The sequence below is a fragment of the Pan paniscus genome, chromosome 20 (genome assembly GCF_029289425.2).
Source record: "Pan paniscus chromosome 20, NHGRI_mPanPan1-v2.0_pri, whole genome shotgun sequence".
Classification (NCBI taxonomy): Eukaryota; Metazoa; Chordata; class Mammalia; order Primates; family Hominidae; genus Pan; species Pan paniscus.
The window spans coordinates 41,926,383-41,953,519 of NC_073269.2; the positions used below are offsets into that span (position 1 = coordinate 41,926,383).

At 53.5% G+C, this 27,137-nt stretch overlaps 1 protein-coding gene and 1 pseudogene across 1 annotated transcript; one reads left to right on the forward strand and one right to left on the reverse strand.

The window, feature by feature from the left end:
• The first annotated feature begins 8,733 nt into the window (after positions 1 to 8,733).
• LRFN3 (leucine rich repeat and fibronectin type III domain containing 3) lies at positions 8,734 to 17,545 on the forward strand. The gene is made up of 3 exons (XM_034944217.4): positions 8,734 to 9,916; positions 11,771 to 13,201; positions 16,910 to 17,545. Exons 2-3 carry the CDS (start codon positions 11,787 to 11,789, stop codon positions 17,379 to 17,381), a joined length of 1,887 nt encoding a protein of 628 aa, XP_034800108.2. The 5' UTR covers positions 8,734 to 9,916; positions 11,771 to 11,786; the 3' UTR covers positions 17,382 to 17,545.
• A 5,616-nt stretch (positions 17,546 to 23,161) lies between these two features.
• LOC112437923 (U2 spliceosomal RNA) lies at positions 23,162 to 23,335 on the reverse strand (annotated as a pseudogene).
• Positions 23,336 to 27,137: the final 3,802 nt, after the last annotated feature.

A 27,137-nucleotide genomic window follows, 5' to 3' on the forward strand; every position in this document is an offset into this window, starting at 1 on the left:
AGTGCAACCTGATTATGTTTAATTATAACTACATTTCTGGGGCTCGATGGCTCACGCCTGTAATCCCAGCACTTTGGGAGGCTGAGGCGGGCGGATCTTTTGAGGTCAGGAGTTTGAGACCAGCCTGGCCAACATGGTGAAACCCCGTCTCTACTAAAAATACAAAAATTAGCCAGGCGTGGTGGTGGGCGCCTGTAATCCCAGCTATTCGGGAGGCTGAGGCAGGAGGATCACTTGTACCCGGGAGTTGGAGGTTGCAGTAAGCGGAGATTGCACTACTGCACTTCAGCCTGGGTGACAGAGTGAGACTCAAAAAAAAAAAAAAAAATGAGAGACAGGCATGGTCGGCTTGTTAGCATGCAGACTGCTGGGTCCCCCGGAGATTCTGGTTCAGTAGGTCTAGAACAACAGAGAATTTGAATTTCTGACAAATTGTCATGTGATGCTAATGCTGCTGGCAGAGGTCACACTTTGAAAACCACTGGTCTAGAAAAACACCTTTTTTTTTTTTTTGAGACAGGGTCTTGTCTCACCCACGCTGCAGTGCAGTGGTGCAGTCACGGCTCACTGTAGCCTCAATCTCCCAGGCTCAAGTGATAATCCTGCTTCACCCTTCTGAGTAGCTGGGACTACAGGGTGCACCATCCCACCTGGCTAATTTTTTAAAGATTTTTTTTTAATATATATGGGGTCTCACTAAGTTGCCCAGGCTGGTGTCAAATTCCTAGACTCAAGCGATCCTCCTGTCTAAGACTCCCAAAGTGCTAGGATTACAGCTGTGAGCCACTGTGTCCAGCCACAAGTGAAAGTAATTTAATAAAATATTTCACTTGAATTTAATTATTTTGCTAATAATTAATAGATATGCTGGGCATGGTGGCTCACATCTGTAATCCCAGCACTTTGGGAGGCCGAGCCGGGTGGATCACCTGAGGCTGGGAGTTCGAGACCAGCCTGACCAACATGGAGAAACCTCATCTCTACTAAAAATACAAAAAATTAGCCGGGCGTGGTGGCACATGCCTGTAATCCCAGCTATTCGGGAGGCTGAGGCACAAGAATCGCTTGAACCCAGGAGGCGGAGGTTGCGGTGAGCCGAGATTGTGCCATTGCACTCCAGCCTGGGCAACAAGAGTGAAACTCTGTCTCAAAATAATAATAATAATAATAATAAATAGATAATATTTATATAAACATATCCAAAATACTATTTCAACATGTTATCAATATTTTATAAATGACTAATGAGCTACTTTTTATTATTTTTTTCTTTTTATTTGAGACCGAGTTTCTCTGTAGCCCAGGCTGGAGTGCAGTGGCATGATCTCAGCTCACTGCAACCTCTGCCTCCTGGGTTCAAGTTATTCTCCTGCCTCAGCCTCCTGAGTAGCTGGGATTACAGGTAGATGCCATCACACCCAGCTAATTTTTGTATTTTCAGTAAAGTCAGGGTTTCACCATGTTGGCCAGGCTAGTCTCGAACTCCTGACCTCAAATGATCCACCCACTTTGGCCTCCCAAAGTGCTAGGATCACAGGCATGAGCCGCCCCACCCGGCTTACATTCTTTTTTCCTATTAAGTCTTCGAAATCCCTGTGTATATTTTATATTTGCAACACATCACAATTAGGACTTGTCTTCAATAGCCACATGTGTGACTAGTGGCTACCATACTGGACAGCACAGGACAGGCCTGGAATGGTGGCCACTGTTGCGGGGATAGTGAGTTGAAGGTGGAGACTTGCCTCTTGAATTTAGCAACGAGGATGAGCTTTGGCAATAAAAAGTTTCATTTTTGTGAAGTGGAGAGAGAGTATATGAACACTTCCTTCCTGAAGTTTGGGTGTGGTTTTAACACCAATAGAGAGATCTGGCTAACAAAACTCAAAACCAACACCAGATATTAGCAGCACAAAAAAAGACAACCACATATTATGTCCCTTCTGATAGGAGATCTTAATATTATCCCTAAAGTATACTTAACCCCAAACTGAATGTGTATCTGACTCAGCCTCTAGATCTACCAGTTTGCAAGACATACAGAGGATGGCAGAACATATTAAAGGACACCAAGAGGGGAAACCAGTCAAATCAGACTGAGAAGAGATTATTTATAGGTGGATAGTGTCAAAAAGAAAGGAAAAAATTAAAATTTGTAAAAAAAAAAAAATCACACTTTGGGAGGCTGAGGCAGGAGGATCGCTTGAGCTCAAGAGTTTGAGACCAGCCTGGGCAACACAGTGAGACCCTGTCTCTATTAAAAAAAAAAAAAAAGTATAAAATTTTGGCCAGGTGCGGTGGCTCACACCTGTAATCCTAGCACTTTGGGAGGTCAAGGCCAGAGAATCACCTGAGGTCAGGAGTTCGAGACCAGCCTGGCCAACATGGTGAAACCCTGGTGCGGTGGCGCATGCCTGTAATCCCAGCTACTCAGGAGGCTGAGGCAGGGGAATCACTTGAACCTGGGAGGTGGAGGTTGCAGTGAGTCCAGATCGTGCTATTGCACTCCAGCCTGGGTGACAAAAGAGAGATTCCATCTTAAAAAAAAAAAAAGTATAAAATTAAAAAATTAGACTGAGATGAATGAGAGGGAGAGGGAACAGTTATAAAATAGAAGACTTAAAGAGGTAACAAACAAATACAATGTGCAATGCAGGCACCCTGGTCGGATTCTAATTTGAACAAGCCAACAGTTTAAAGACATTTCTATGACATTTAGGGAAATTTGGAGACAGGATGAATGTTAAGACACTACTAAGGATTTGTTGGTTTTTTAGGTGCGATAAAAATGTTATAGTAATGTTTTTTTTAAGAACCTTATACTTTAGAGATACATAATGGATGAAATCATGTGATGTCTGGGATTTGCTTTAAACTAACTTTGGGGGAGGTGGAATAAATAAAACAAGATTGGCCATATGTTGATAATTGTTGAAGCTGGGTGATGGGTACTTAGAGGATCATTATATTATTCTATTTCTGTGTACGACTGAACATTAATAAGGCTTTAAAAGGGGGACTGCTGTGAAAAAGAGAAAAAAGTAGGGAAATTGTGTGTTTTTTCCCCCCAGGATCGAAGCGCCTTTAACAGGCTCCACAGCTGACAAGGACGTTGGGATGCAAGAGAGTGAGAAGGCGCCAGGGTGGCTGCAGGGCACATTCAATAGTCGGTCTAGCTCTTGCTCCCGCGGCTGCCTTCTCTGCAGCTCTGGAGGCTGCAGCTTCTGGTCCTGGACCGGGACTTGGGTCCACACCCACGCGCTGAGGTCGGGCAGGCTCAGCGGCCTCCCGCGCCTGCGCAGCACCGCCCTTTTCGGGCGCGGCGCCCAGTCCCTACACCCCACAATCCCCCGCGCCGTTCCGGAGGCGCGCTAGGAGTGGGTGTGGCCTCTGCCTCCACATAGGAACAAGGTGAGGCAGAGGGTGTCGCGTGGTCTTCTGGGAAATGTAGTTCGTCTGCCAGGCCGGAACCACCGCTCAACCGGCTCGCGAGACTATGCACCCCACAATGCGCCGCGCGCGCAGCGGCTAAGCGATGCGTTGCTGCCTCCACGTGGTGGCTGAGTGATCATGCTCCGGTTTGGGAATGGGGCCCAGAAGGGTAGGGTTAGGGGCGGGGACGGTGCTGGGGATGCTGAGGGTCGCCCTGGAAACCTCTGGGAAGATTTTCCAGAGGGTAAGTCCCCTGGACCTGGCCCACGAAAGGGTAGTAGTAATGAAGAAATGGGAGGTGGGGCCCGCTATGAGGACCGAATGACAGAGCAGCACCTGTTGGCTGCATATGATAATCAGGCTACTGTTACACCTAAGACTCACACAGTAGGCACTTCCTAGGCCACTTACCGCTCCCTGCGCTTCAGGTATCTTAGCCCATTCAATCCTCCCAGCCACCATTCGAGATATTATCAGCCCTCCTTTCTAGGAGTGAAGCTGAAGCCCAGAAAAGCGAATCACTTGCTCAAAGTTATTCAACATGTCAATGGCAGAGCTGGGATTTGAACTAGGCTGTCGGGCTACCAAGTCTGGGCTCTTCTTCATAGGAATATCTCATCACCCTATTCAGTTATCCTAAAATTGTAATTAGCACATGAATCAAGTCAAGATGGTCTTTGAGTCGCTGATTACCAGCGCTTGTTCCTGCCCGAATTTGTGACTTAGACCTGCTTCAGGACAAAGTTGACAATCAACATAGATTTATAGTTAGCACATGAATCAGCACAGGTTTCTGTTCACAGGGATCAGATTTCTGATTAGCACTTGAATCAGCAGTGGTTTGTGTCAACAGCTGGAGTCTTTAGGTTCCTGATTTGCACAGGGATCTCCATCCAGGGATTATTTTCTTGCCTAAATAGGCCTGTTCCTTTATGTCCAGGTGACCTTCTCTTCAAATGTTGTCCCAGCTGGGTGCAGTGGCTCACGCCTGTAATCCCAACACTTTGGGAGGCTGAGGCGGGAAGATTGCTTGGGTCCGGGAGTTTGAGACCAACCTGGGCAACATAGCGAGACCCCGTGTCTCCATGAAAAATAAGACAATTAGCCTGGCATGGTGGCATGCTCCTGTAGTCCCAGCTACTTGAGAGGCTGAGGTGGGAGGATCCCTTGAGCACAGGAGTTTGAGGCTGCAGGGAGCTATGATCATGCCACTGCATGGCAGCCTCAGCGACAAAGCAAGACCATTTCTCTTAAAAGAAAAAAAAAAAGGGCGGGCACAGTGGTTCATGCCTGTAATCCCAGCACTGTAATCCCAGGCTGAGGTGGGCGGATCAACTGAGGTCAGGAGTTCGAGACCACTCTGGCCAACATGGTGAAAACCCATCTGTACTAAAAATTTTTTTTAAAATGGCCAGGCACAGTGGCTCATGCCTGTAATCCCAGCACTTTGGGAGGCTGGGGTGGGTGGATCATCTGAGGTCAGGAGTTTGAGACCAGCCTGGCCTACATGGTGAAACCCCATCTCTACTAAAAATACAAAAATTAGCAGGGCATGGTGGCACGTGCCTGTAATCCCAGCTACTCGGGAGGCTGAGGCAGAAGAATTGCTTGAATCCGGGTGGCGGAGGTTGTAGTGAGCCAAGATCATGCCACTGCACTCCAGCCTGGGTGACAGAGCGAGAGTCCGTCTCAAAATAAAAATCAGCCAAGCGTGGTGGTGCATGCCTGTAATCCCAGCTACTCGGGAGGCTGAGGCAGGAGAATAGCTTGAACCCAAGAGGTGGAGGTTGCAGTGAGCTGAGATCATGCCACTGCACTCCAGCCTGGGCGACAGAGCAGGACTCTGTCTTAAAAAAAAAAAGAGATGGGGGCTGGGCGCAGTGGCTCACACCTGTAATCCCAGCACTTTGGGAGGCCGAGGTGGGGGTATCACCTGAGGTCAGGAGTTCAAGACCAGCCTTGCCAACATGGCGAAACCCCATCTCTACTAAAAATACAAAAATTAGCCGGGCATGGTGGCACATGCCTGTAATCCCAGCTACTCGGGAGGCTGAGGCAGAAGAATCGCTTGAATCCGGGCGGCGGAGGTTGTAGTGAGCCAAGATCACGCCACTGCACTCCAGCCTGGGTGACAGAGCGAGAGTCCATCTCAAAATAAAAATCAGCCAAGCGTGGTGGTGCATGCCTGTAATCCCAGCTACTCGGGAGGCTGAGGCAGGAGAATAGCTTGAACCCAAGAGGTGGAGGTTGCAGTGAGCTGAGATCATGCCACTGCACTCCAGCCTGGGTGACAGAGCGAGAGTCCGTCTCAAAATAAAAATCAGCCAAGCGTGGTGGTGCATGCCTGTAATCCCAGCTACTCGGGAGGCTGAGGCAGGAGAATAGCTTGAACCCAAGAGGTGGAGGTTGCAGTGAGCTGAGATCATGCCACTGCACTCCAGCCTGGGCGACAGAGCAGGACTCTGTCTTAAAAAAAAAAAGAGATGAGGGCTGGGCGCAGTGGCTCACACCTGTAATCCCAGCACTTTGGGAGGCCGAGGTGGGGGTATCACCTGAGGTCAGGAGTTCAAGACCAGCCTTGCCAACATGGCGAAACCCCATCTCTACTAAAAATACAAAAATTAGCCGGGCATGGTGGCACATGCCTGTAATCCCAGCTACTCGGGAGGCTGAGGCAGAAGAATCGCTTGAATCCGGGCGGCGGAGGTTGTAGTGAGCCAAGATCACGCCACTGCACTCCAGCCTGGGTGACAGAGCGAGAGTCCGTCTCAAAATAAAAATCAGCCAAGCGTGGTGGTGCATGCCTGTAATCCCAGCTACTCGGGAGGCTGAGGCAGGAGAATAGCTTGAACCCAAGAGGTGGAGGTTGCAGTGAGCTGAGATCATGCCACTGCACTCCAGCCTGGGCGACAGAGCAGGACTCTGTCTTAAAAAAAAAAAGAGATGAGGGCTGGGCGCAGTGGCTCACACCTGTAATCCCAGCACTTTGGGAGGCCGAGGTGGGGGGTATCACCTGAGGTCAGGAGTTCAAGACCAGCCTTGCCAACATGGCGAAACCCCATCTCTACTAAAAATACAAAAATTAGCTAGGCATGGTGGTAGGTGCCTGTTATCCCAGCTACTTGGGAGGCTGAGGCAGGAGAATCACTTGAACCAAGGAGGCAGAGGTTGCAGTGAGCCAAGATTATGCCACTGCACTACAACCTGGGCAACAAAGTAAGACTCTGTCTCAAAATAAATAAATAAATAAATAGGCCGGGCACTGTGGCTCACGCCTGTAATCCCAGCACTTTAGGAGGCCGAGGCGGGCGGATCACGAGGTCAGGAGATCAAGACCATCCTGGCTAACATGGTGAAACCCTGTCTCTAATAAAAATACCAAAAAAATTAGCTGGGCATGGTGGCAGACGCCTCTAGTCCCAGCTACTCGGGAGGCTGAGGCAGGAGAATGGCGTGAACCCGGGAGGTGGAGCTTGCGGTGAGCCAAGATCATGCCACTGCACTCCAGCCTGGGCAACAGAGCTAGACTCTGTCTCAAAAATAAATAAATAAATAAAATAATAATAAAATGGGGTTATTTGTTTTTTGCTTGTTGCATTGTTTAAGTCCCTTATAGACTGAATTCCTCTTTATGTCTCTAAATACATTTGTCTCTTTGGTACATATCTGCGGTGCTACATCCCCTCAACCCACCAGGTTTTAGCATAGCTGTTGTGGTAGACAGTTCCGTGTGCAGTGCAGATAGCCCTGGTTCAGCCCAGCTGTTCTCAAAATGTGGTCCCTGACCAGGTGTAGTGGCTCACACCTGTAATCACAACGCTTCGGGAGGCCTGGGAGGGAGGATTGCCTGAGGCCAAGAGTTCAAGACCAGCCTGGGCAGCATATTGAGACCCTGTCTCTACAAGAAATTTTAAAAATTAGCTGGATATGGCGATGCATGCCTGTAGTCCCAGTTACTCTGGAGCCTGAGGTGGGAGGATTGCTTGAGCCCAGGAATTTGAGGTTGCAGTCAATTATGATTGCACCAATGTGCTCCAGCCTGGGTGACAAAGCAAGACCCTGTCTCAAAAAAAAAAGTATGGTCTTTGAAAAGTCACATTAGCATCACCTGGGTACTCGTTAAAAATGCAAATGTTCGGGTCCCACCTCAGACCCACTGAACCAGAAACTCTGAGGTTGGGACCCGGAGATCTATGGTGCCCCCGGGTGATCCTGGTGGGCTGCACTGCAAGGACACCTGGCCTGGCTCCTGCAAGGCAAGGCATCCCTCTCTGCTTTTCTTTCTTTCTTTCTTTCTTTTAAAGACAGAGTCTCACTCTGTCACCCAGGCTGGAGTGCAATGGCTGGATCTCAGATGACTACAATCTCCACCTCCCGGGTTCAAGCAATTCTCTTGCCTCAGCCTCCCAAGTAGCTGGGATTACGGGCGCCCGCCACCACACCCGGCTAATTTTTGTATTTTTAGTAGAGATGGGGTTTCTCCATGTTGGCCAGGCTGGTCTCCAACGCCTGATCTCAAAAGATCCGCCCGCCTTGGCCTCCCAACGAGCCGGGATTACAGGCGTGAGCCACCGCCCCCGGCTGTCAGTGTGTCTTGAGGTCTTTCCCTAATCCCAGATGGCACAAGTTTTCCCTCTTGCAGGCAGAGAAAGGAGCCTTGGGAAGGAGCCCCTCTGGCCTGAAAGATCAAGCCTGTTGCTGGGCATGGCCAGGTAAGGAAACTCCAACCGTGGAAAGGACATTCCAGGGAGGTGGTGCTGAGATAGGGGGGCAGAAAGAGACAGGTTTGGGGGGCCAGTGGCTCTGGAATGAAGCGCTACACTCAAGGCTAGGAATGGTTACTGAATGCACATATACACACACCATTCTCACAGCCCAGGTGCTGCGTCTTAGAGCGTATGAGTGTGTATGTGTGTGTCTGTGTGTGCGCGCGCACGCACGTCTCTATCTCTGTTTCTGTCTTTCTCTGACTTGTCCTTATCTCTTGTCTCTCCATCACTCTCTGTGTCTCGCTGTCTCTGTGCATTTCCATGTCTCGAATATGTGTGTGTTTCAATCTGTCTCTCTGCCTCTTTCCATTTACTCCTCTCTATCCATCAATCTAAGCCTGCCCATCTTTTTGTCTGCCTTTCTGTATCTCCGTTCTTCTCTGTCTCTCTGTCTCAGTCTCTGTGTATCCAGGGATTCTCGTTCCCAGCAGCGCCAGTGCGACTCCATGGGAGGTGGGGCCGGGGCGCGTCTTTGAGAGAAGGGGCGGGTGCCTACGCCTTTAAGCGCGGGTGCGCGCGGAGCCTGCGCCTTTAAGCGCCGGTGCGCGCGCTGCCCTGGGTTCCCGGCGAGGAGGCCGCGGGAGCGCCTGGACCCGGCCCGCCCAGCCCGGCCCCCGCCCGGCCCCCGCCTCGGCCCCGGCGGGGGAGGGGTCTCTGAGCGCGGCCCCTCCCCCCTGCGCCCCCGCCTGCGCTGCGGTGCCCCCATCCCGCGTGTTCCAGTCTGTCTGACCGTCCCTCCGCTCCCAGGCCTCGCCCCACCCGGCCCTGGGGCTGCCCGGTCGCCCCCCTCCCCACCGCAGCCGGTCCCCTCCCTCCCAGTCAGCCTCCGCCGCAGCCCAGGAAGCCAGCCGGGACGCCGCCGCCCCGGACTCCGCGCCCTAACCTCCACCTCGGGGGCCTGCACCCCCAGATTGAATCGGGAATTCCGGAAACCCGAGCCTGGAACCCTGATCTGGGACCAGCACCCCGAGATCCGGCCGTGGAACCCCAAGATCTGGAGCCTGAACCCCAGTATATGGGGCTGGAATCTCAACATCGGTCACTGGGACCTCAATATTTGGAGCCGGAACCCCACAATTTGGAACACAGACCCCAATATTTGGAGCAGAACCCCAAGATTTGACATCTAAAACCTCAAGCCTGGAGCTGAACTCTGAATTCTGGGCCTGGGACCTTGAAATCTGGGACTGGATTTCCAGTACTGTACCCTGGAACCCACTCTTGGGGACCTGAACCCTGGGATTCAGGCCTCAAATTCCAAGATCTGGACTGTGGGATTCCAAGGGGCCTGAACCCGAGTTTGGGCCTGAAGTCCTTGCTGCAGACCTGAGTGCTTAAATCTGGGGCTTGAGACCTCCCAATCTTGACTCAGCACCCCAATATCTGAATGCAGAACCCCGGGATCGGATCTCAGACTCTAAACCCCACCGTTTGGCTGCTTAGCATCCCAAGACTGGACCTGGGAGACCCTGACCCTGAACAACCCAAACTGGACCCCTAAAACTGGACCCTAGAGGCCCAATATTTAGGGGTCTGGAACCCCGAGTATTAAGGTCTGGAGACTCCGTTGCCACAGATTTGAGCCGAGTCAGGACACAGTCCCTCTACAGAAGCCTTGGGGACAGGAAAAGCATGACCAGATGCTCCCTCCAGAGCCTTGACCTCTGACTCCCCTGGAGCTAGGACTCTGCTCCCTGGGGCTGCTTCTAGCTCAGGTAAGGCTGCTGAAACCTCAAGGTGGGGAGGGGCTGGGAGGAGCATTGTGGCTGCGGGTTACGGTACCAGGTACCCTTTGACACTCTTGGGGTTTCTCCAGAAAAAAAGACATTCCCCCATGGGTCTGCCTTCAGCTCCTGCTCTGCTCCAAACACTCTCTGGACACTGGCCATCCCTGCCCCTCTCTGACCTTCCCTGCCCCAGTTGATGGGACCTCCAGGTCTCTGACCCCTGCAACCCTTACAGCCTCTCGCTGTCTATCCGGTCCGACTGTCTCCGCCACCTCTCTTGTCCACCACTCCTCTCTCTGGTCTCCTTTCTCCACCTGTCCTCTCAATGGCCATCTCTGTTCCCTTTTTCTCTCTCTGATCATCTTTGTGACACCCCTGTCCACAGGTCCTCTCTCCAGTCGCCTCTGCCTGCTGCTTCTCAGTGACCATCGCTGACATCTGTGTCCACTGTGCCTCTCTCTAATCATCATTCACCAGCTCTCTTGCTCCTTCTCCACCCCTGAATCTAAGCCTGGGTCTGTGACCGTCCCCATCCATCTTTGACATTGCTGTCCACCACTCTTCTCTCCAGCAGCCTCTGTCCATCTCTCCTCTCTAGCTTCCTCTGGCCACCTTTCCCTTTCTCTGGCCATCTCTCCCACTGCTCTTGCCCTCCTCCCACCCCTGACCCTAACTCCCAGTCTGCAACCGTCTGACCATCTCTGGCCACCTCTCCTCTCTCTCTCACTCACTGATGCCCTCTGATCATCTCTGGCCACCTCTTCTCTCTCTCTCACTCATTGATGCCCTCTTGATCATCTCTGGCCACCTCTTCTCTCTTTCTCACTCACTGATGCCCTCTTGATCATCTCTGGCCACCTCTTTTCTCTCGCTCGCTGATGCCCTCTGATCATCTCTGGCCACCTCTTCTCTCTCTCTCACTCACTGATGCCCTCTGATAATCTCTGGCCACCTCTCCTCTCTCACTCGCTGATGCCCTCTGATCATCTCGAACATCTCTGCTGCCTTTCCTCTCTCCGATGACCTGTCCCCGCACCATCCTCCTGAGCAGCTGTCCTGGGCTCCCACTGACTCTGCCATGTCTGTCCTTTTCCTCCTCTCTGACCACCTTGCTGGCTTTGGGCCGTTTCTGACCACGTGTCTCTGACATGGTCATCTCCCCCAGATCTGAGCCCAACCCATGCCCTCCCTTCTCTTTGTCCACTGCTCATCTTCCTGACCATCTGTAACCCTTTCTCTTCTCTGGTCATATCTGACCACTTCTGATCATTGTTGCCACCCTGGCTGCCCCATCTCCCCATGGCCAGCTTTTACCATCTCTGACCACGTCTAAAGCCCTCTGGTTTTCCTGCCACTCACCCAGACCAGCTGTCATTTCTCTGACCATTTCTTTTCTTTTTTCTTTTGGAGAGACAGAGTCACACTCTGTTGCCCAGGCTGGAGTGTGGTGGTGCAATCATAGCTCACTGCAGCCTCAAATTCTTGGGCTCAAATTGATCCTCCCACCTCAGTGTCCCACGTAGCTAGGACCACAGGTGGGCGCCACCATGCCCAGCTAATTTTTAAAAATTTTTGTATAATAGATACACGGTCTCACTTTTTTGCCCAGGCTGGTCTTGAACTCCTGGCCTCAAGCCATCCTCCTGCCTCAGCCTCCCCAAATGCCGGGATTACATGTGTGAGCCACCGCGCCTGGCCTTCCTCTGGCTTTTGGTCACATCTGACGGTCTTTGACCAGCCCTTCTGCCCTCAGCCCACTGTGACCTTCTCTCCTGGTCTCAGACCACCCCCAGCCCCTGTAGAACCCCTCTTCTGCCCTCACGCCTCCCCTCTTCTCCGCAGGACACCCCTGCCCGCGATGGCCATCCTCCCGTTGCTCCTGTGCCTGCTGCCGCTGGCCCCTGCCTCATCCCCACCCCAGTCAGCCACACCCAGCCCATGTCCCCGCCGCTGCCGCTGCCAGACACAGTCGCTGCCCCTAAGCGTGCTGTGCCCAGGAGCAGGCCTCCTGTTCGTGCCACCCTCGCTGGACCGCCGGGCAGCCGAGCTGCGGCTGGCAGACAACTTCATCGCCTCCGTGCGCCGCCGCGACCTGGCCAACATGACAGGCCTGCTGCATCTGAGCCTGTCGCGGAACACCATCCGCCATGTGGCTGCCGGCGCCTTCGCCGACCTGCGGGCCCTGCGTGCCCTGCACCTGGATGGCAACCGGCTGACCTCACTGGGCGAGGGCCAGCTGCGCGGCCTGGTCAACTTGCGCCACCTCATCCTCAGCAACAACCAGCTGGCAGCGCTGGCGGCCGGCGCCCTGGATGATTGTGCCGAGACGCTGGAGGACCTCGACCTCTCCTACAACAACCTCGAGCAGCTGCCCTGGGAGGCCCTGGGCCGCCTGGGCAACGTCAACACGTTGGGCCTCGACCACAACCTGCTGGCTTCTGTGCCCGCCGGCGCCTTTTCCCGCCTGCACAAGCTGGCCCGGCTGGACATGACCTCCAACCGCCTGACCACAATCCCACCCGACCCACTCTTCTCCCGCCTGCCCCTGCTCGCCAGGCCCCGGGGCTCGCCCGCCTCTGCCCTGGTGCTGGCCTTTGGCGGGAACCCCCTGCACTGCAACTGCGAGCTGGTGTGGCTGCGTCGCCTGGCGCGGGAGGACGACCTCGAGGCCTGCGCGTCCCCACCTGCTCTGGGCGGCCGCTACTTCTGGGCGGTGGGCGAGGAGGAGTTTGTCTGCGAGCCGCCCGTGGTGACTCACCGCTCACCGCCTCTGGCTGTGCCCGCAGGTCGGCCGGCTGCCCTGCGCTGCCGGGCAGTGGGGGACCCAGAGCCCCGTGTGCGTTGGGTGTCACCCCAGGGCCGGCTGCTAGGCAACTCAAGCCGTGCCCGCGCCTTCCCCAATGGGACGCTGGAGCTGCTGGTCACCGAGCCGGGTGATGGTGGCATCTTCACCTGCATTGCGGCCAATGCAGCTGGCGAGGCCACAGCTGCTGTGGAGCTGACTGTGGGTCCCCCACCACCTCCTCAGCTAGCCAACAGCACCAGCTGTGACCCCCCGCGGGACGGGGATCCTGATGCTCTCACCCCACCCTCCGCTGCCTCTGCTTCTGCCAAGGTGGCCGACACTGGGCCCCCTACCGACCGTGGCGTCCAGGTGACTGAGCACGGGGCCACAGCTGCTCTTGTCCAGTGGCCGGATCAGCGGCCTATCCCGGGCATCCGCATGTACCAGATCCAGTACAACAGCTCGGCTGATGACATCCTCGTCTACAGGTGCAGGGTCCAGGCACTGGGGTAGCTTGGGTGGGGGAGTGAGGCAAGGGGAGGGTTGAGGGTACACCTACTAATACCCTACACCGAAGCACAACTGATAAGTGATGCTGGAAGGTTCCAAAAGAAATCAGAGAGCAAAAGTAAAAGAAATCAGGCAGCAAGGATAACAAGAATCTGGCAGAAAGGGTCAATGAAATCTGACAGCAGTGATAAAAAGAAGTCAGACAAGAAGGACGAAGTAAATGAGACAGCAAATGTTAAAATATATCAGGCTACAGGGCTAAAAAAGATCAAGCAATAAGGATAAACGAAATCAGGCTGCATGGGTAAAAAGAAATTAGGCAGCAAGAATAAATAGTAGTAGCAAACAGAAAAAGGAAACCAGGCAGCGGGAAGAGAAAGTAATCAGGGCAGAAGAATAAAATGTTAATGGGCAAGGGTGGGTGGGGAAGGTAAGGGGATAAAAATAAATTTAAGTTGTAAAGATAAAGAGAGAAACACCAGGTTTTCCAGATGACAGGACTAGATACTAGCTGGGCTGCCGGAAGAAAAGGAGATCAAACAGGAAAGCACAGGGAGCCCAGAAAAAATGAAATAAGCAGCTCTGTTAGAAAAAGAAATCAGACCAGAGGTTAGAAGGAAATTGCAGGGAGGAGGTTTGATAGAGACTGGGCTTCGGGTGTGTGTGGTGTGAACTATTCCATGTTTCAAGTTCTAATATAGTGACATCCAGATTTTTTTTTTTTTGAGACAGGGTCTCACTTTGTCGCCCAGGCTGGAGTGCAGTGGTGCCATCTCGGCTCACTACAACCTCCGCTTCCCAGGTTCAAGCGATTCTTGTGCCTCAGCCTCTCGAGTAGCTGGGATTACAGACGTGCACCAGCACGCCCAGCTAATGTTTGCATTTTATTTTTAGTGGAGACGGGGTTTTGCCATGTTGGCCAGGCTGGTCTAGAAGTCCTGACCTCAGGTGATCCACCTGCCTCAGCCTCCCAAAGTGCTGGGATTACAGGCGTGAACCACCACACCCAGTGTAGGTTTTTTCTTTTCTTTTTTTTTTTTTGAGACGGAGTCTCACTCTGTTGCCCAGGCTGCAGTGCAGTGGCACGATCTTGACTCACTGCAATCTCCGCCTCCCAGGTTCATGCCATTCTCCTGCCTCAGCCTCCCGAGTAGCTGGGACTACAGGCGCCCGTCACCACACCCGGCTAATTTTTTGTATTTTTAGTAGAGATGGGGTTTCACCATGTTAGCCAGGATGGTCTCGATCTCCTGACATCGTGATCCACCCGCCTCGGCCTCCCAAAGTGCTAGGATTACAGGCCTGAGCCACCGCGCCCGACAGATTTTTTATTTTCTAAATCAAATCAAACCTAGTTCAAGTTCCTTTTGCCAGGTAAACAGAAATATCCAGTTTGCCACACTTGTGGGGGATTCTCTCCTCTCTCCTGTTGTTGCAAACACAGAACCTGGGGTTTACACACTCCAAGAGGTGGCTCAGTCCAACTTGTTCCCCCAAGCTGGAGAGCACTCAGCACATCTGCAGTGACCGCATGTGGTCAGCAGTGGTGGCTGCTGACCTAGGTGCTGTTGACACCTCTTACCAAAGTCCAACCTTGCATGGATGGACTGCGGCTGTGGGTGAGTCCCTGTCCTCACGGCCAGGCTGGGCCAAGGGTGCAGCCCCAAGGCTGACTGTAAAGACTGGACCTCCCCAGGGTTGAGGACTGTTCCTTGGGGACCTAGTAGTACCTGGATGTCCTTTCCCTCCCTTGGGGCCAACACCTCAAGAAAAGGCCACTTGATTTCCATTTCAGTCCTGGCAACCCACTGAGCTCATTCTACTCCCTTTCTCAGACATGACTCGGAAGATTGCACAGAAGTCCTGCCCCTGAAAATCACACAAGTCGGCCAGGCGCGGTGGCTTAACCCCTATAATCCCAGCACTTTGGGAGGCCGAGGCAGGTGGATCACCAGGTCAGGAGTTTGAGACCATCCTGGCTAACACGGTGAAACCTCGTCTCTACTAAAAATACAAAAAATTAGCCAGGCGTGGTGGCCCGCGCCTGTAGTCCCAGCTACTCAGGAGGCTGAGGCAGGAGAATTGCTTGAACCTGGGAGGCGGAGGTTGCAGTGAGCCGAGGCTGTGCCACTGCACTCCAGCCTGGGTGACAGAGTGAGACTCCGTCTCAAAAAAAAAAAAAAAGTCACACAAGTCCTGGCCACCTTGCCAGGTGGGGAATGGGATGAATGCTGTCCTAGACAGTCACCCTGCCCCAGGCGGCCACGGAGTTCCCTGTACCTCTCTCATTAGAATAGCCTAGGAATAAAACAGGTGATAAGTCAACTCTCCAACAGGGTGCCCAACTACAAAAGAAACTATAGTGAAATTGGGTGGTAAGGATTAAAAGGAAACAAGAAAGAAAAAGATAAATAGAAACCAGCCAACAGAGATAAAAGAGAAGCAGGTGACAGAGCTGGAAAGAAATAAGGCAACAGGGAGAAAAAGAAAGCAGTAGTGACGGAGGCACATTAGTTTAATGAAAAGGGAATCAGACGACAGGACTCATTGGAAAACAGGCTATCGATACAGTCATAATAATAAGGCAATAGGGCTAGGGGGACATTTATTGGCAGGTTACAAGGAAATTGGGCAACAGGGGTACAGGGAGATCAGGTGGTTTGATTGGAGAGAATCCTAGCTGTACACTAGAGGAAAATCAGGCAGCTGGAAAAGGGAAATTTGGCATAGGCTGCAGGAAATAGGGGAACCAGAGGGAAATTGGCAAGCGTCTGGAGGAGACTGGGAGGTAAAATGTGGGGGAAATTGGATGGGGGTGGCTAGAAGACAAAAGGATTAAATTAGATGGAAATTGGACAGGGTTAGAGCAGAATTGGGTGGTGAACTGGAGAGATGACTGGCAGTGGGACCAGAGTGAAATCAGGCAGAGGATTGGGGCAAAATTGGGCAGGGAGGCTAGAGCGGAGCTGGGCTGCAGGCTGCAGGGAAATTGAGTGGGCAGTGCAAAAGGGAAATTGGGCAGTTGGGTATAAAATGAAACCGGCAAGGTGTGGTGGCTCACGCCTGTAATCCCAACACTTAAGGAGGCCAAGGCAGGAGGCTGGACTGCCTTGAGGCGAGGAGTTTGAGACCAGCTTGGGCAATATAGCAAGAGCCTGTCTCTACAAAAAATTTAAAAATTAGCTGGGCATGGTAGTGCACACCTGTAGTTCCGGCTACTCAGGAGGCTGAGGCGGGAGGATGGCTTGAGTCCAGGAGTCAGAGGCTGCAGTGAGCTGTGATCATGCCACTGCACTCCAGCTTGGGCAACAGAGCAAGACCCTGTCTATAAGAAAACAGAAAGAAAGAAAGAAAAGAAACAGGATGGATTGGAAGAACTCACGTGGTGAGCTGTTAGAGAAATTGGATGGTGGGACTAGAGTGAAAATGGGCAGCAGGCTATGAGGACGTGTGAGAGGGTGGGCTAGAGTGAAATTGGCCAACAGACTGGAGGGGTATCAGTCAGGTGGCTGAATGGGATGTCAGACCAAAGGGAATTGGGATGTTGGTGAGAGGGAGCTCATTGGGTAGAATGAAATGAAGGAGTGGACTGGTGGGAAGTATAGCCCCGCAGGGAGTTTGGTGGGGGAAGCACAGGTTGGGGGCTGGGCAGCCTGAGACCTGACCCCCACCTGCCTGCCCTGCAGGATGATCCCGGCGGAGAGCCGCTCGTTCCTGCTGACGGACCTGGCGTCAGGCCGGACCTACGATCTGTGCGTGCTAGCCGTGTATGAGGACAGCGCCACGGGGCTCACGGCCACACGGCCTGTGGGCTGCGCCCGCTTCTCCACCGAACCTGCGCTGCGGCCATGCGGGGCGCCGCACGCTCCCTTCCTGGGCGGCACGATGATCATCGCGCTGGGCGGCGTCATCGTAGCCTCGGTACTGGTCTTCATCTTCGTGCTGCTAATGCGCTACAAGGTGCACGGCGGCCAGCCCCCCGGCAAGGCCAAGATTCCCGCGCCTGTTAGCAGCGTTTGCTCCCAGACCAACGGCGCCCTGGGCCCCACGCCCACGCCCGCCCCGCCCGCCCCGGAGCCCGCGGCGCTCAGGGCCCACACCGTGGTCCAGCTGGACTGCGAGCCCTGGGTGCCCGGCCACGAACCTGTGGGACCCTAGCCAGGCGCCCCCCGTCTAAGGGTCCTCTGGCCCCACGGACAGCAGGACCCGGACACCCTGTGGGACCTGGCCTCAAACTCACCAAATTGCTCATGGTTTTTAAAACTCTGATGGGGAGGGTGTCGGGGACACCAGGGCAAAACAAGAAAGTCCTATTTTTCTAAGCTTGGGCGAAGACCCTTGCCCTCGTCTCTGTCTATGGGGGTTGGGGGACGGAGCAGGGGTCTGGAGCTGGGGAATGCCTCCTTTGGGGAGACACCCCCTCCCCGCCCAGTTCAGTCTGAGGACCCTGGAGGAGGCTGAGGATGGCGATCCATTCGGACAATAGATGTTCCCTGCGTGTCGGCTCTGAGCATGCCCTGGGTTGGGGGATGCTGTGGTGATCCAGATAGCCCTGAGCCCTGCCCGAAGGGGCCTAAAGTCAAATGGGAGACAGACACATCCCCAGACAGTGATAGCACAGAGTGACCAGGGATGTGGGGATGAGGGAAGCCTGGGGGATTGTGACAGTCCAGAAGAGGTACCCTGCTCAGCCCCAGGTGTGGTCAGGGAGGGCTTCCTGGAGGAGGACACATGTGATCTGAGAATGACATATGAAGGAGATAACTGGGCAAAGAGCAGAAGGAAAGCTCTTTCAGGCAGAGGGCACAGCACAAGCAAGGTGGTGGTGTGCCCTGGGCACTGGGGGTGCTATGGTAGAGGTGAGGCAGGACGGTTGAGCAGGGTCTAGGACCTCCAGGCTGAGGAGCTCAGACTCTGGCCTGATGATACTGGGGAGCCATGGAGGGTTGTATGCAAGAGAGGAATGGGGTCAGATTGGGGCTTTAGGAAGATCCTTCTAGTGCTATGAGTAGGGTGGACCCAAGGGGAAGACTGAAGCTGGGAGCCCCAGGGGAAGCTGGGGCAGGGACCTGGGTGGGTGAGGACGAAGTTGGACCAGCTGGGCTAGGGAACAAGAAAAGGGAGTGGGTTGACAGAGACACTCGGGAAACTGTGGGAAGCTGAGGCGGTGGGTTATGGAGCTGCGGGGCCATGGGGTGGGGCAGGAAGATGGGGGGGACTGCCCTCATATAGGACCAGGGAGGAGGAGCAGGTTTGGGAAGATGATATGGCCAGTGGGGAACTTGGTAGGGGTAGGGGGCCCTGAGGATGTCCAGGATGTGGCATTCAGGAGGGTGCAGGACCCCTGGTCTGAGGCTGAAGCTGGAAATAGAAATGAGGGCTTTGTCAGCAGAGATGGGAACTGACACTGCTGGGGTTAAGACGGCTTCTTGTGGGGGGTGGTTCCAAGTCCCCACTATGGGACATTTTTTCTTTTTTTCTTTTTTTTTTTTTTTACAGATGGGGTCTCACTATATTGCCCAGGCTGATCCCAAACTGGCCTCAAGTGATCCTCCCGTCTCAGCCTCCTGAATTGCTGGGATTACAGGCGTGAGCTACTGCCCCTGGCTAGGGACTTTCCATATTTAAGGGTGACGCAAAGAAAAACCTAACCAAGACTAAACAGGACCAGCAGGCAGAGGGACAGGGGGAAGAAGACCAAGCAATTCAGACCCAAGAAACTCTTGTGTTCAATGATATAAATAAAGGCTGCGGTGACCCCCCAGAGAGCAGTGTTAGGGGGTCAGTTGGGGCAGATGGCAGATTCAGCTGATTTGAGAGGAGGGGGTAAGAAAATGTAGCTAGAGGGTGCAGCCCCTGTCAACCTGTGGGCCTGGAGTCCCATGTCTTTGCAGGGTGGGTCCTTACTCTGTCTTGGGCAGCCCTAGGCCCCATGAGACACCAAGCCTGGAGGTTTGCAGAACCAAACCCCGGTCTAGGAGATGTTGAGCCTCCTTGGAGATCCAGGAACGGGGTTGGCAGTAAGAGGAATAGCACCCCCTAAACTCAGGGCTTCACTAATGATGTCCCCAGAGGTAGGAGAGTGGAGGGAAGCTGGGTCCTGTCACCTGGAGGGACACTGGTGTGAGGGCATGGTAAAGAGAGCCCAAGACTGAACTGGCCCTTTTCATGACCTGGGGCACATGACTGTGACCTCGTGGGATGACATATCCTAGATTCTGCCACAGCTTTTCTGGGGGGTCTAGGCCTTGAACATGTTATGCCATGAGTCATGGGACCAGCCTGAGTCCTGGGGGACCTCGTCTGACCACACCCTACTCCCCAAGTCCCCAGCAGTATCATGAGATCCTTCTTGTTGTTCGTTAGCCTTGGGCAGCTGAAGTCAGGTGACGTCATCAAGAAGAGTGAGGGCATGAGTCCTGGGGAAAGGGGCCTAGGAGCAGGGGCATAGTGTTTCGAGACTGTGGTCCCAGCTACTCGAGAGGCTAAGGCGGGAGGATTGCTTGAGCCCAGGAGTTTGAGGCTGCAGTGAGCTAGGATTGCGCCACTGCACTGAGCCCAGGAGTTCGAGGCTGCAGTGAGCTAGGATTGCGCCACTGCACTCCAGCCTGGGCCACAGAGCGACACCCTGTCTCCAAAAAAACAGAAAAGGAGCCTAGGAAGTGAGGATGCTGGGGGCCTAGTGCTGGCTACAATTACCAGTTGCTCCCATGAGGGGGAGCCAGAGGGCACTGTTCGTGTGTGTGTGTGTGTGTGTGTGTGTGTGTGTTCCCATGAGGGGGAGCCAGAGGGCACTGTTCGTGTGTGTGTGTGTGTGTGTGTGTGTGTGTGTGTCGAAGTCTCGCTCTTGTCGCCTAGGCTGGAGTGCAATGGCGCGATCTCCGCTCACTGCAACCCCCGCCTCCTGGGTTCAAGCGATTCTCCTGCCTCAGCCTCTTGAGTAGCTGGGATTACAGGCGCCTGCCACCACACCCGACTAATTTTTTTATTTCTCCACGTTGGCCAGGATGGTCTTGATCTCCTGACCTCGTGATCTGCCCGCCTCAGCCTCCCAAAGTGCTGGGATTACAGGCGTGAGCCACTGCGTCCGGCTCTAAACCCACATTTTTAAATGTGAGCAATCCTTGCTGTGTGCAGTGTGCTGGGGATTCATTGCGGAACAAATACAGCACAGGTGCTGCCTTCGCGGCGCTAACTATTTGGTGGGGACACAAATGTTTTCTGAGTTTTTTTTTTTTTTTTTTTTTTTTTTTTTTTTAGACACAGTCTCAATGTCACCCAGGCTGTAGTGCAGTGGTGCAATCATGGCTCACTGCAGCCTCCACCTCCCAGCCTCAAGTGATCCTCCCACCTCAGCCTCCCAAGTAGCTGGGATTACAGGCATGTGCCACCACACCCAGCTAATTTTTGTATTTTTGTAGAGATGGGGGGTCTCACTGTGTTCCCATACTGGTCTTGAACTCCTGACCTCAAGTGGTCCTCCCACCTTGGCCTCCCACAGTGCTGGGATTACAGATCTGACCGTAGATGTTAAATAATCACACCAGCAAGTGTAAGCATCTGCAGTGACCAAGGGGCGCCATGCGGGAGACACATACAGAAGTGCGCGACCCTGTAACCAGGGGCCCTGACCCAACAAGAGAGATTGAGGAAGGCTTCCTGGAGGAGGGGAGGCCTGGCGGAGACCTGAAGGATGCGCAGGTTGGAGTTAACCTCGAAAGGGGTGGGAAGGGTATTCCGTGCAAATGGAAGAGCCTGTGCTGAGGGAAGCATGAGTGAAAGAGCTGAGGCCAGGGGGCTGAAGTAGGGGAGGGAAGGGAAGAGAGTGACCTTGGGTTGAGGCTGGAAAGCAGGAAGGGAGCCGATGACGCAGGACCCCGTAGGCTGCTGGGAGGAGTCTGGATTGTCCTCTAAGTGGCATGAGAAGCCATTGAAGGGTTTTTTGTTTTTTTGTTTTTTTTTTTGAGACGGAGTCTCGCTGTCGCCCAGGCTAGAGTGCAGTGGCACAATCTTGGCTCACTGCAACCTCCGCTACCCGGGTTCAAGTGATTCTTCTGCCTCAGCTTCCCGAGTAGCTGCGATTACAGGTGCCCTGCCACGACGCCCAGCTAATTTTTGTATTTTTAGTAGAGACTTCTTCACCATGTTGGCCAGGCTGGTCTCGAACTCCTGACCTCATGATCTACCTGCCTCGGCCTCTTAAAGTGTTGGGATTACAGGCGGCATGAGCCACCCCGCCTGGCCCATTGAAGGGTTTTGAGGTCTAATGAGAGTAGCAGTCCCTGATCTCAAGGAAGCTCTGTGGGGAGGAGGATACTGCAATAGTCCAAGCAGAAGGGTGATCCGGACCAAGTTGGGGCCTGAAGTGGTTGAAGAGAGATTTGAGACGACCTTAATAGAGGCCTCTGCCCCCCACCCAGCAGACAGTGTGCCCTACTGTACAGCTACCCCGTTCTGCAGCAAGATTGCAGAGATGGGAAGAAGAGTTGTAAGACACTGGGCTCTGATATCCACAGCTCCACCCTTTAGATGGGGGAGGGACTTCTGTGTAGCATGGGAATGACGGACCTTTTCCAGGCTCAAGTAGCAGGCAGACAGTGGATGGAGGCTGAGAGGCAGTGGGTGGTCAGGGGGAATGTGGACACAGGAAATGCAGGGCTGGAAGGGGGACACACACTTGGTAGTAGCTTATTACAAATTTGGAAGCAGGAAGGATGGGAGGAGGGCAGACTGGTCCCTCTAGCATGGGTCCCCCATGTTCCCCCACAGCGTGCCTGGACCACCCCCGCCCACCTGCAGAAACACACAGTCACATGTGTCTAGGATTTAAAGTTAAAATTTTGCTTGTCAGCTAGGCACAGTGGCTCGTGCCTGTAATCCCAGTGCTTTGAGAGGCCACCCTCAGGGAGGATTGCTTGAGCCCAGGAGTTCAAGACCAGCCTGTTTTCAACTCCATGGACCCTGTGAGGCACACTTCACTCTCCCCAGCCCTCTGGATAAAACAGTAGTTCCTTAGGAACTTTAACTTCCCCCAAAATGCTGTGGCCTCCCAGGCAACATAGCCATACCCCATCTCTACAAATAATAATAATAATTAGCTTGTCCAACTGCCCAGCTAAGTCCATCAATTTCCTGAGCTCAGGGAGTACAACTACTTCTACTGTCAATTCCTCATCTGCCTTTGGCCCTGCACATTTTTTAGACCAAAGCTCCGGCTGCTGGAGCATTATCTTGAAGTGCCTGTAGACCCAATACCAGGATTCTGCCCTGTCAGTGTACTGCCAGATCCAACCCATGTGTCTTGGGGTGGCTAAATCTGACAAAGGCCCTGAGTGTCTGGGGACACCTGTGATCTCCCGCAAGGCTGAGGCTAATGCCACGCTTTTGCAGCTCTTTGCATGGGCACATATGTGAGAGAATCAGATAAAAGGTGTTCCCAAAAAGGATGTTTGTGTTCAGGGTGGAACCTGATGCCTGCCTCCTGCCTTTGGGTCCTCCCTGATGGCTGTGCCCTCTCATACCTCACAAAAGCAAAGATAGGTATCAGTGCTGCCTGTCGTCCTGACCTGTGCGGAGTGACGTTGGGAACATTGTGGTGACCAACACAGCCCTAGCCCTTGCCCTCAGAGTTCCAGTTCAAGGCTGGGAGCAGTGGCTCGCGCCTGTAATCCCAACACTTTGGGAGGCCGAGGCAGGCGGGTCACTTGAGGTCAGGAGTTCGCAACCAGCCTGGCCGACATGGTGAAACCCCAACTCTACTAAAAATACAAAAATTATCCGGGTGTGATGGCAGGCACCTATAATCCCAGCTACCTGGGAGGCTGAGGCAGGAGAATCGCTTGAACCCGGGAGGCAGAGGTTGCAGTGAGCCAAGATTGGGCCACTGTAATCTAGCCTGGGCAACAGAGCGAGACTCCGTCCCAAAACAAACCAACAAAAAAGAGTTCTATTTCCAGTGGAGGAAATAGATAATCACCAAACAATGGCATCCCAGAGTGGTCGGGGATGGGGAAAGAACAGGCAAGAATGATCAGAGCTTTTGCAGAAGCCCAGGGGACTCCCAGAGCCAGAGGATTCTACACTTGATCTTAGCCAAAAGGCCAAGAAGCAATCTGAAGTTTCTAACTGGGCCTGGGATGGGAGGTGGGGAGACAGTCCAAGATTTCCTGAGGCAGGGCCAGCTTTATGGCAGTGTGACTGTGGGGTTGCACCATGCCCCAAACTTAGAAGTACCCTATGCTTGCTTTAATGCCCTGGTGTCACTATCTTGAAATTAATAATTTTTGAACAAGGGCCCCACATTTTGATTTTGCACTGCGCCCTGCAAATTATGTAGCCAGTCCTGCCCAGAGGAGCGAACACTTGAGGGATTTACAGAGAGAGCCGAGGCAGAGAGGGTCTTCCCAGGAGAGAGAGCATTGGGTACAAAAGCCAAGAGAGGGCCAGGCGCAGTGGCTCATGCCTGTAATCCCAGCACTTTGGGAGGCTGAAGCGGGCGAATCACCTGAGGTCAGGAGTTCGAAACCAGCCTGGCAAACATGGCGAAAACCCGTCTCTACTAAAAATACAAAGAATTACCTGGACATGGTGTCAGGAACCTGTAATCCCAGCTACTTGGGAGGCTGAGGCAGGAGAATCGCTTGAACTTGGAAGGCGGAGGTTGCAGTGAGCCCAGATCCTGCCACCGCACACTAGCCTGGGTGACAGAGCGAGATTCCGTCTCAAAACAAAAAAAGAAAAGAAAAGAAAAGAGAGGACTGCACACTCAAAGAATGAGCCAGAGTTCAGTGTGGCTGGCGCACCATGGGAGAAGGGCGCACTGTGGGGCCATGGAGGGTGGAGGGTGATAAGGTGGAGGGACAGGGTCAGGTTTGCACTTTAGAAAAATCCATCTGGCAGCTGGGCACAGTAGCTCACACCTGTAATCCCAGCACTTTGGGAGGCCAAGACGGGCGGATCACCTGAGGTCGGGAGTTCGAGACCAGCCTGACCAACATGGAGAAACCCTGTCTCTACTAAAAACACAAAATTAGCTGGGCGTGGTGGCACGTACCTGTAATCCCAGCTACTCAGGAGGCTGAGGCAGGAGAATCGCTTGAACCCAGGAGGCGGAGGTTGCGGTGAGCCAAGATTGCACCATTGCACTCCAACCTGGGCAACAAGAGTGAAACTCCATCTCAAAAAAAAAAAAAGAAAGAAAGAAGGAAAGATCCATCTAGCTACCATGGGGAGGGTGGATGGGGGCACAAGGCCAGGGAGAAGATGGGGGACTCAGCTGCCTGTGGAAGGGGCTGGGAGTGTGGGTGATTCTGAGGAGGAGAGGCCAGCATGGGCACGTTTACCAGAACCTTAAATGCTTGGGTAATAGACATCCCAGTGCAGGAGACGGGCTGGGAGACCCCAAAACCACGGGATGAACCCAGAGCCTCATTTTCACTTGCAAATTTTTACCGTGGGTGGCGGGGGATGCAGAAGGGTAGGTTACAGAATGTCACTCACTGGTAAGTACTTGAAAATCTTTTTATATGAAAACTCGCATGGATAGACTGATGGAGGTGAATGCAAAATTGGCAAGAATTTCAAGTATAAAATGTGAGATTTCGAAGGACTTTCTTCTGGATATGTTCTGGCTTCAACTCCATAGACCCCCGGGGTGCACTTCACTCTCCCCAGCCCTCTGGGTAAAACAGCAGTTCCTTGGGAACTTCCTCTTCAGCTTCCCCTAAATGCTGTGGCCTCGGGGAGCTGGGAATGAGCCCCTTCCTGCCTCTCTACTCACATTCAGGGACATCGACCCCTAACACCTGTTTTTCTTCTTTGTTGGCAACCTTCATATTTCTTTTCTTTTCTTTCTTTCTTTTTTTTTTTTTTTTTTTTGAGATGAAGTCTTGCTGTGTTGTCCAGGCTGGATTGCAATGGCGAGATCTCGGCTCACCACAACCTCCGCCTCCCTGGTTCAAGTGATTCTCGTGCCTCAGCCTCCCGAGTAGGTGGGACTGCAGACATGTGCCACCAAGCCTGGCTAATTTTTGTATTTTTAGTAGAGACGGGGTTTCACCATGCTGGCCAGGCTGGTCTCAAACTCCTGACCTTGTGATCCTCCCGCCTCAGCCTCCCAAAGTGTTGCAATTACAGGCCTGAGCCACCTCACCAGGCTACAACCTCCATATTTCCATCCTCAACCCCAGCATCTCTCCTAAGTCCAGACCTGGCTTACCTCAGTTTCCCGGACCCCTTTTCCTGGACATCCCCTGGGGCCCCTCACACCCACTGGATCCCACACCCATCTCGGCTTCTTCCCGGACCCATGCCTCCTCCTAGGTCCTGTCTGGGAGAGCAACCCCCATTCAGCCTCCTGAATGTCCCCCACCTCCCCTTCCTCCCTGCCCCGGCCCCATCCTGGGCTAGCTCTAGCCTCACCCATCTGGGTCCTTGCACTGGGCTCCTGGCCTCAGTCTCTTCTCTGGTCCAGGATCTTCCTAAAGCCAAACCCTCCTCTGTATAGGCACCCCCATGGCTCCCCAGGGTTCCTGGGACAGTCTGAGCTCCTCAGCCTCTAGCATCCCAGCCCTTCCCACGCCATCCCTCTTCCCCAGCTCTGTTTCTAGCACATATGTTTGTTCCCCACCTCAGACAGGAAGGAAACACTAACCACGTCCTCTGCTTGTGATGAAGGAGGATCTTAAGCAAGTGACAGATGAAGCTATTGAAGGAAAGTGGGTTCCGGCTGGGCGTGGTGGCTCATGCCTGTAATCCCTGCACTTTGGGAGGCCGAGTTGGATAGATCACTTGAGGCCAGGAGTTCGAGACCAGCCTGGCCAACATGGTGAAACCCTGTCTCTACTAAAAATACAAAAATTACCTGGGCGTGGTGGCACGTGCCTGTGGTTCCAGCTACCCAGGAGGCTGAGGCAGGAGAATCGCTTGAACCCAGGAGGCGGAGGTTGTAGTGAGCCGAGATCGCCCCATTGCACTCCAGCCTGGGCAACAGAGTGAGACTCTGTCTCAAGAGAAAAAAAAAGAAAGAACATGGGTTCCTTCTTGAATGCTCCCCTTATTCCTCCCACCAAAGGTAACGTTCTGGGGGAGAAGGAGGCCTGGGTGCAGCTACTAGCATCTGGGGGAGAGGCAGTTGGTAACTGTACCCAGGGTCCCTTGCTTCTCCATTTCTGGAGATCCATCCTTGCCCTCCTCTCCGAGATCCTCCTAGAAGGCTGTAGCTCCATTGTTCTCAGCTTCTGGGAAGCCGAGAGGACGTTCTGGGAAGAAGAAAGTGATGTATAGGCCATTGTTTTCTCATGGGAACCTCTGTCCCCAAATCCTCCAGACCTCCACATCCGGGCACCTGGTGCCCTCTCCTGCCTCTGTCTCTGGTCATTTCCACAGTCCAGGAGCCCAGGCGTCTAGCTTCCTCCTTCCTCAGGAGTTCAGGTCTGCAGTCCCCTCCTTCCTCAGGCACAGAAGCCCCATCTCCACTCCCCTCTGTCCTCAGAACACAGGCTCCCGGCCCCCTTCCTAGGATCCTCAAGTTCAAAAGAGACTGAAAACTTCTCTCTCGGCCAGGCGTGGTGGCTCACGCCTGTAATCCCAGCACTTTGGGAGGCCGAGGCGGGCGGATCACGAGGTCCGGAGATCGAGACCATCCTGGCTAACACGGTGAAACCCTGTCTCTACTAAAAATACAAAAAAATTAGCCGGGCGTGGTGACGGGCGCCTGTAGTCCCAGCTACTCTGGAGGCTGAGGCAGGAGAATGGCGTGAACCCGGGAGGCGGAGCTTGCAGTGCGTGGAGATCACACTACTGCACTCCAGCCTGGGCCACAGAGCGAGACTCCGTCTCAAAAATAAAAAATAAAAAAAACTTCTCTCTCAGCAGGCTCAGGAGTCCTCCCCCTCCCCGCACTGGCCCTGCCAC

Coding starts and splice junctions, on each gene's coding strand:
- LRFN3 (XM_034944217.4), top strand. CDS start 11,787: ATGGCCATCCTCCCGTTGCTCCTGTGCCTGCTGCCGCTGGCCCCTGCC. Junction 13,202..16,909: donor GATGACATCCTCGTCTACAG/GTGCAGGGTCCA, acceptor CCTGCCCTGCAG/GATGATCCCGGCGGAGAGCC.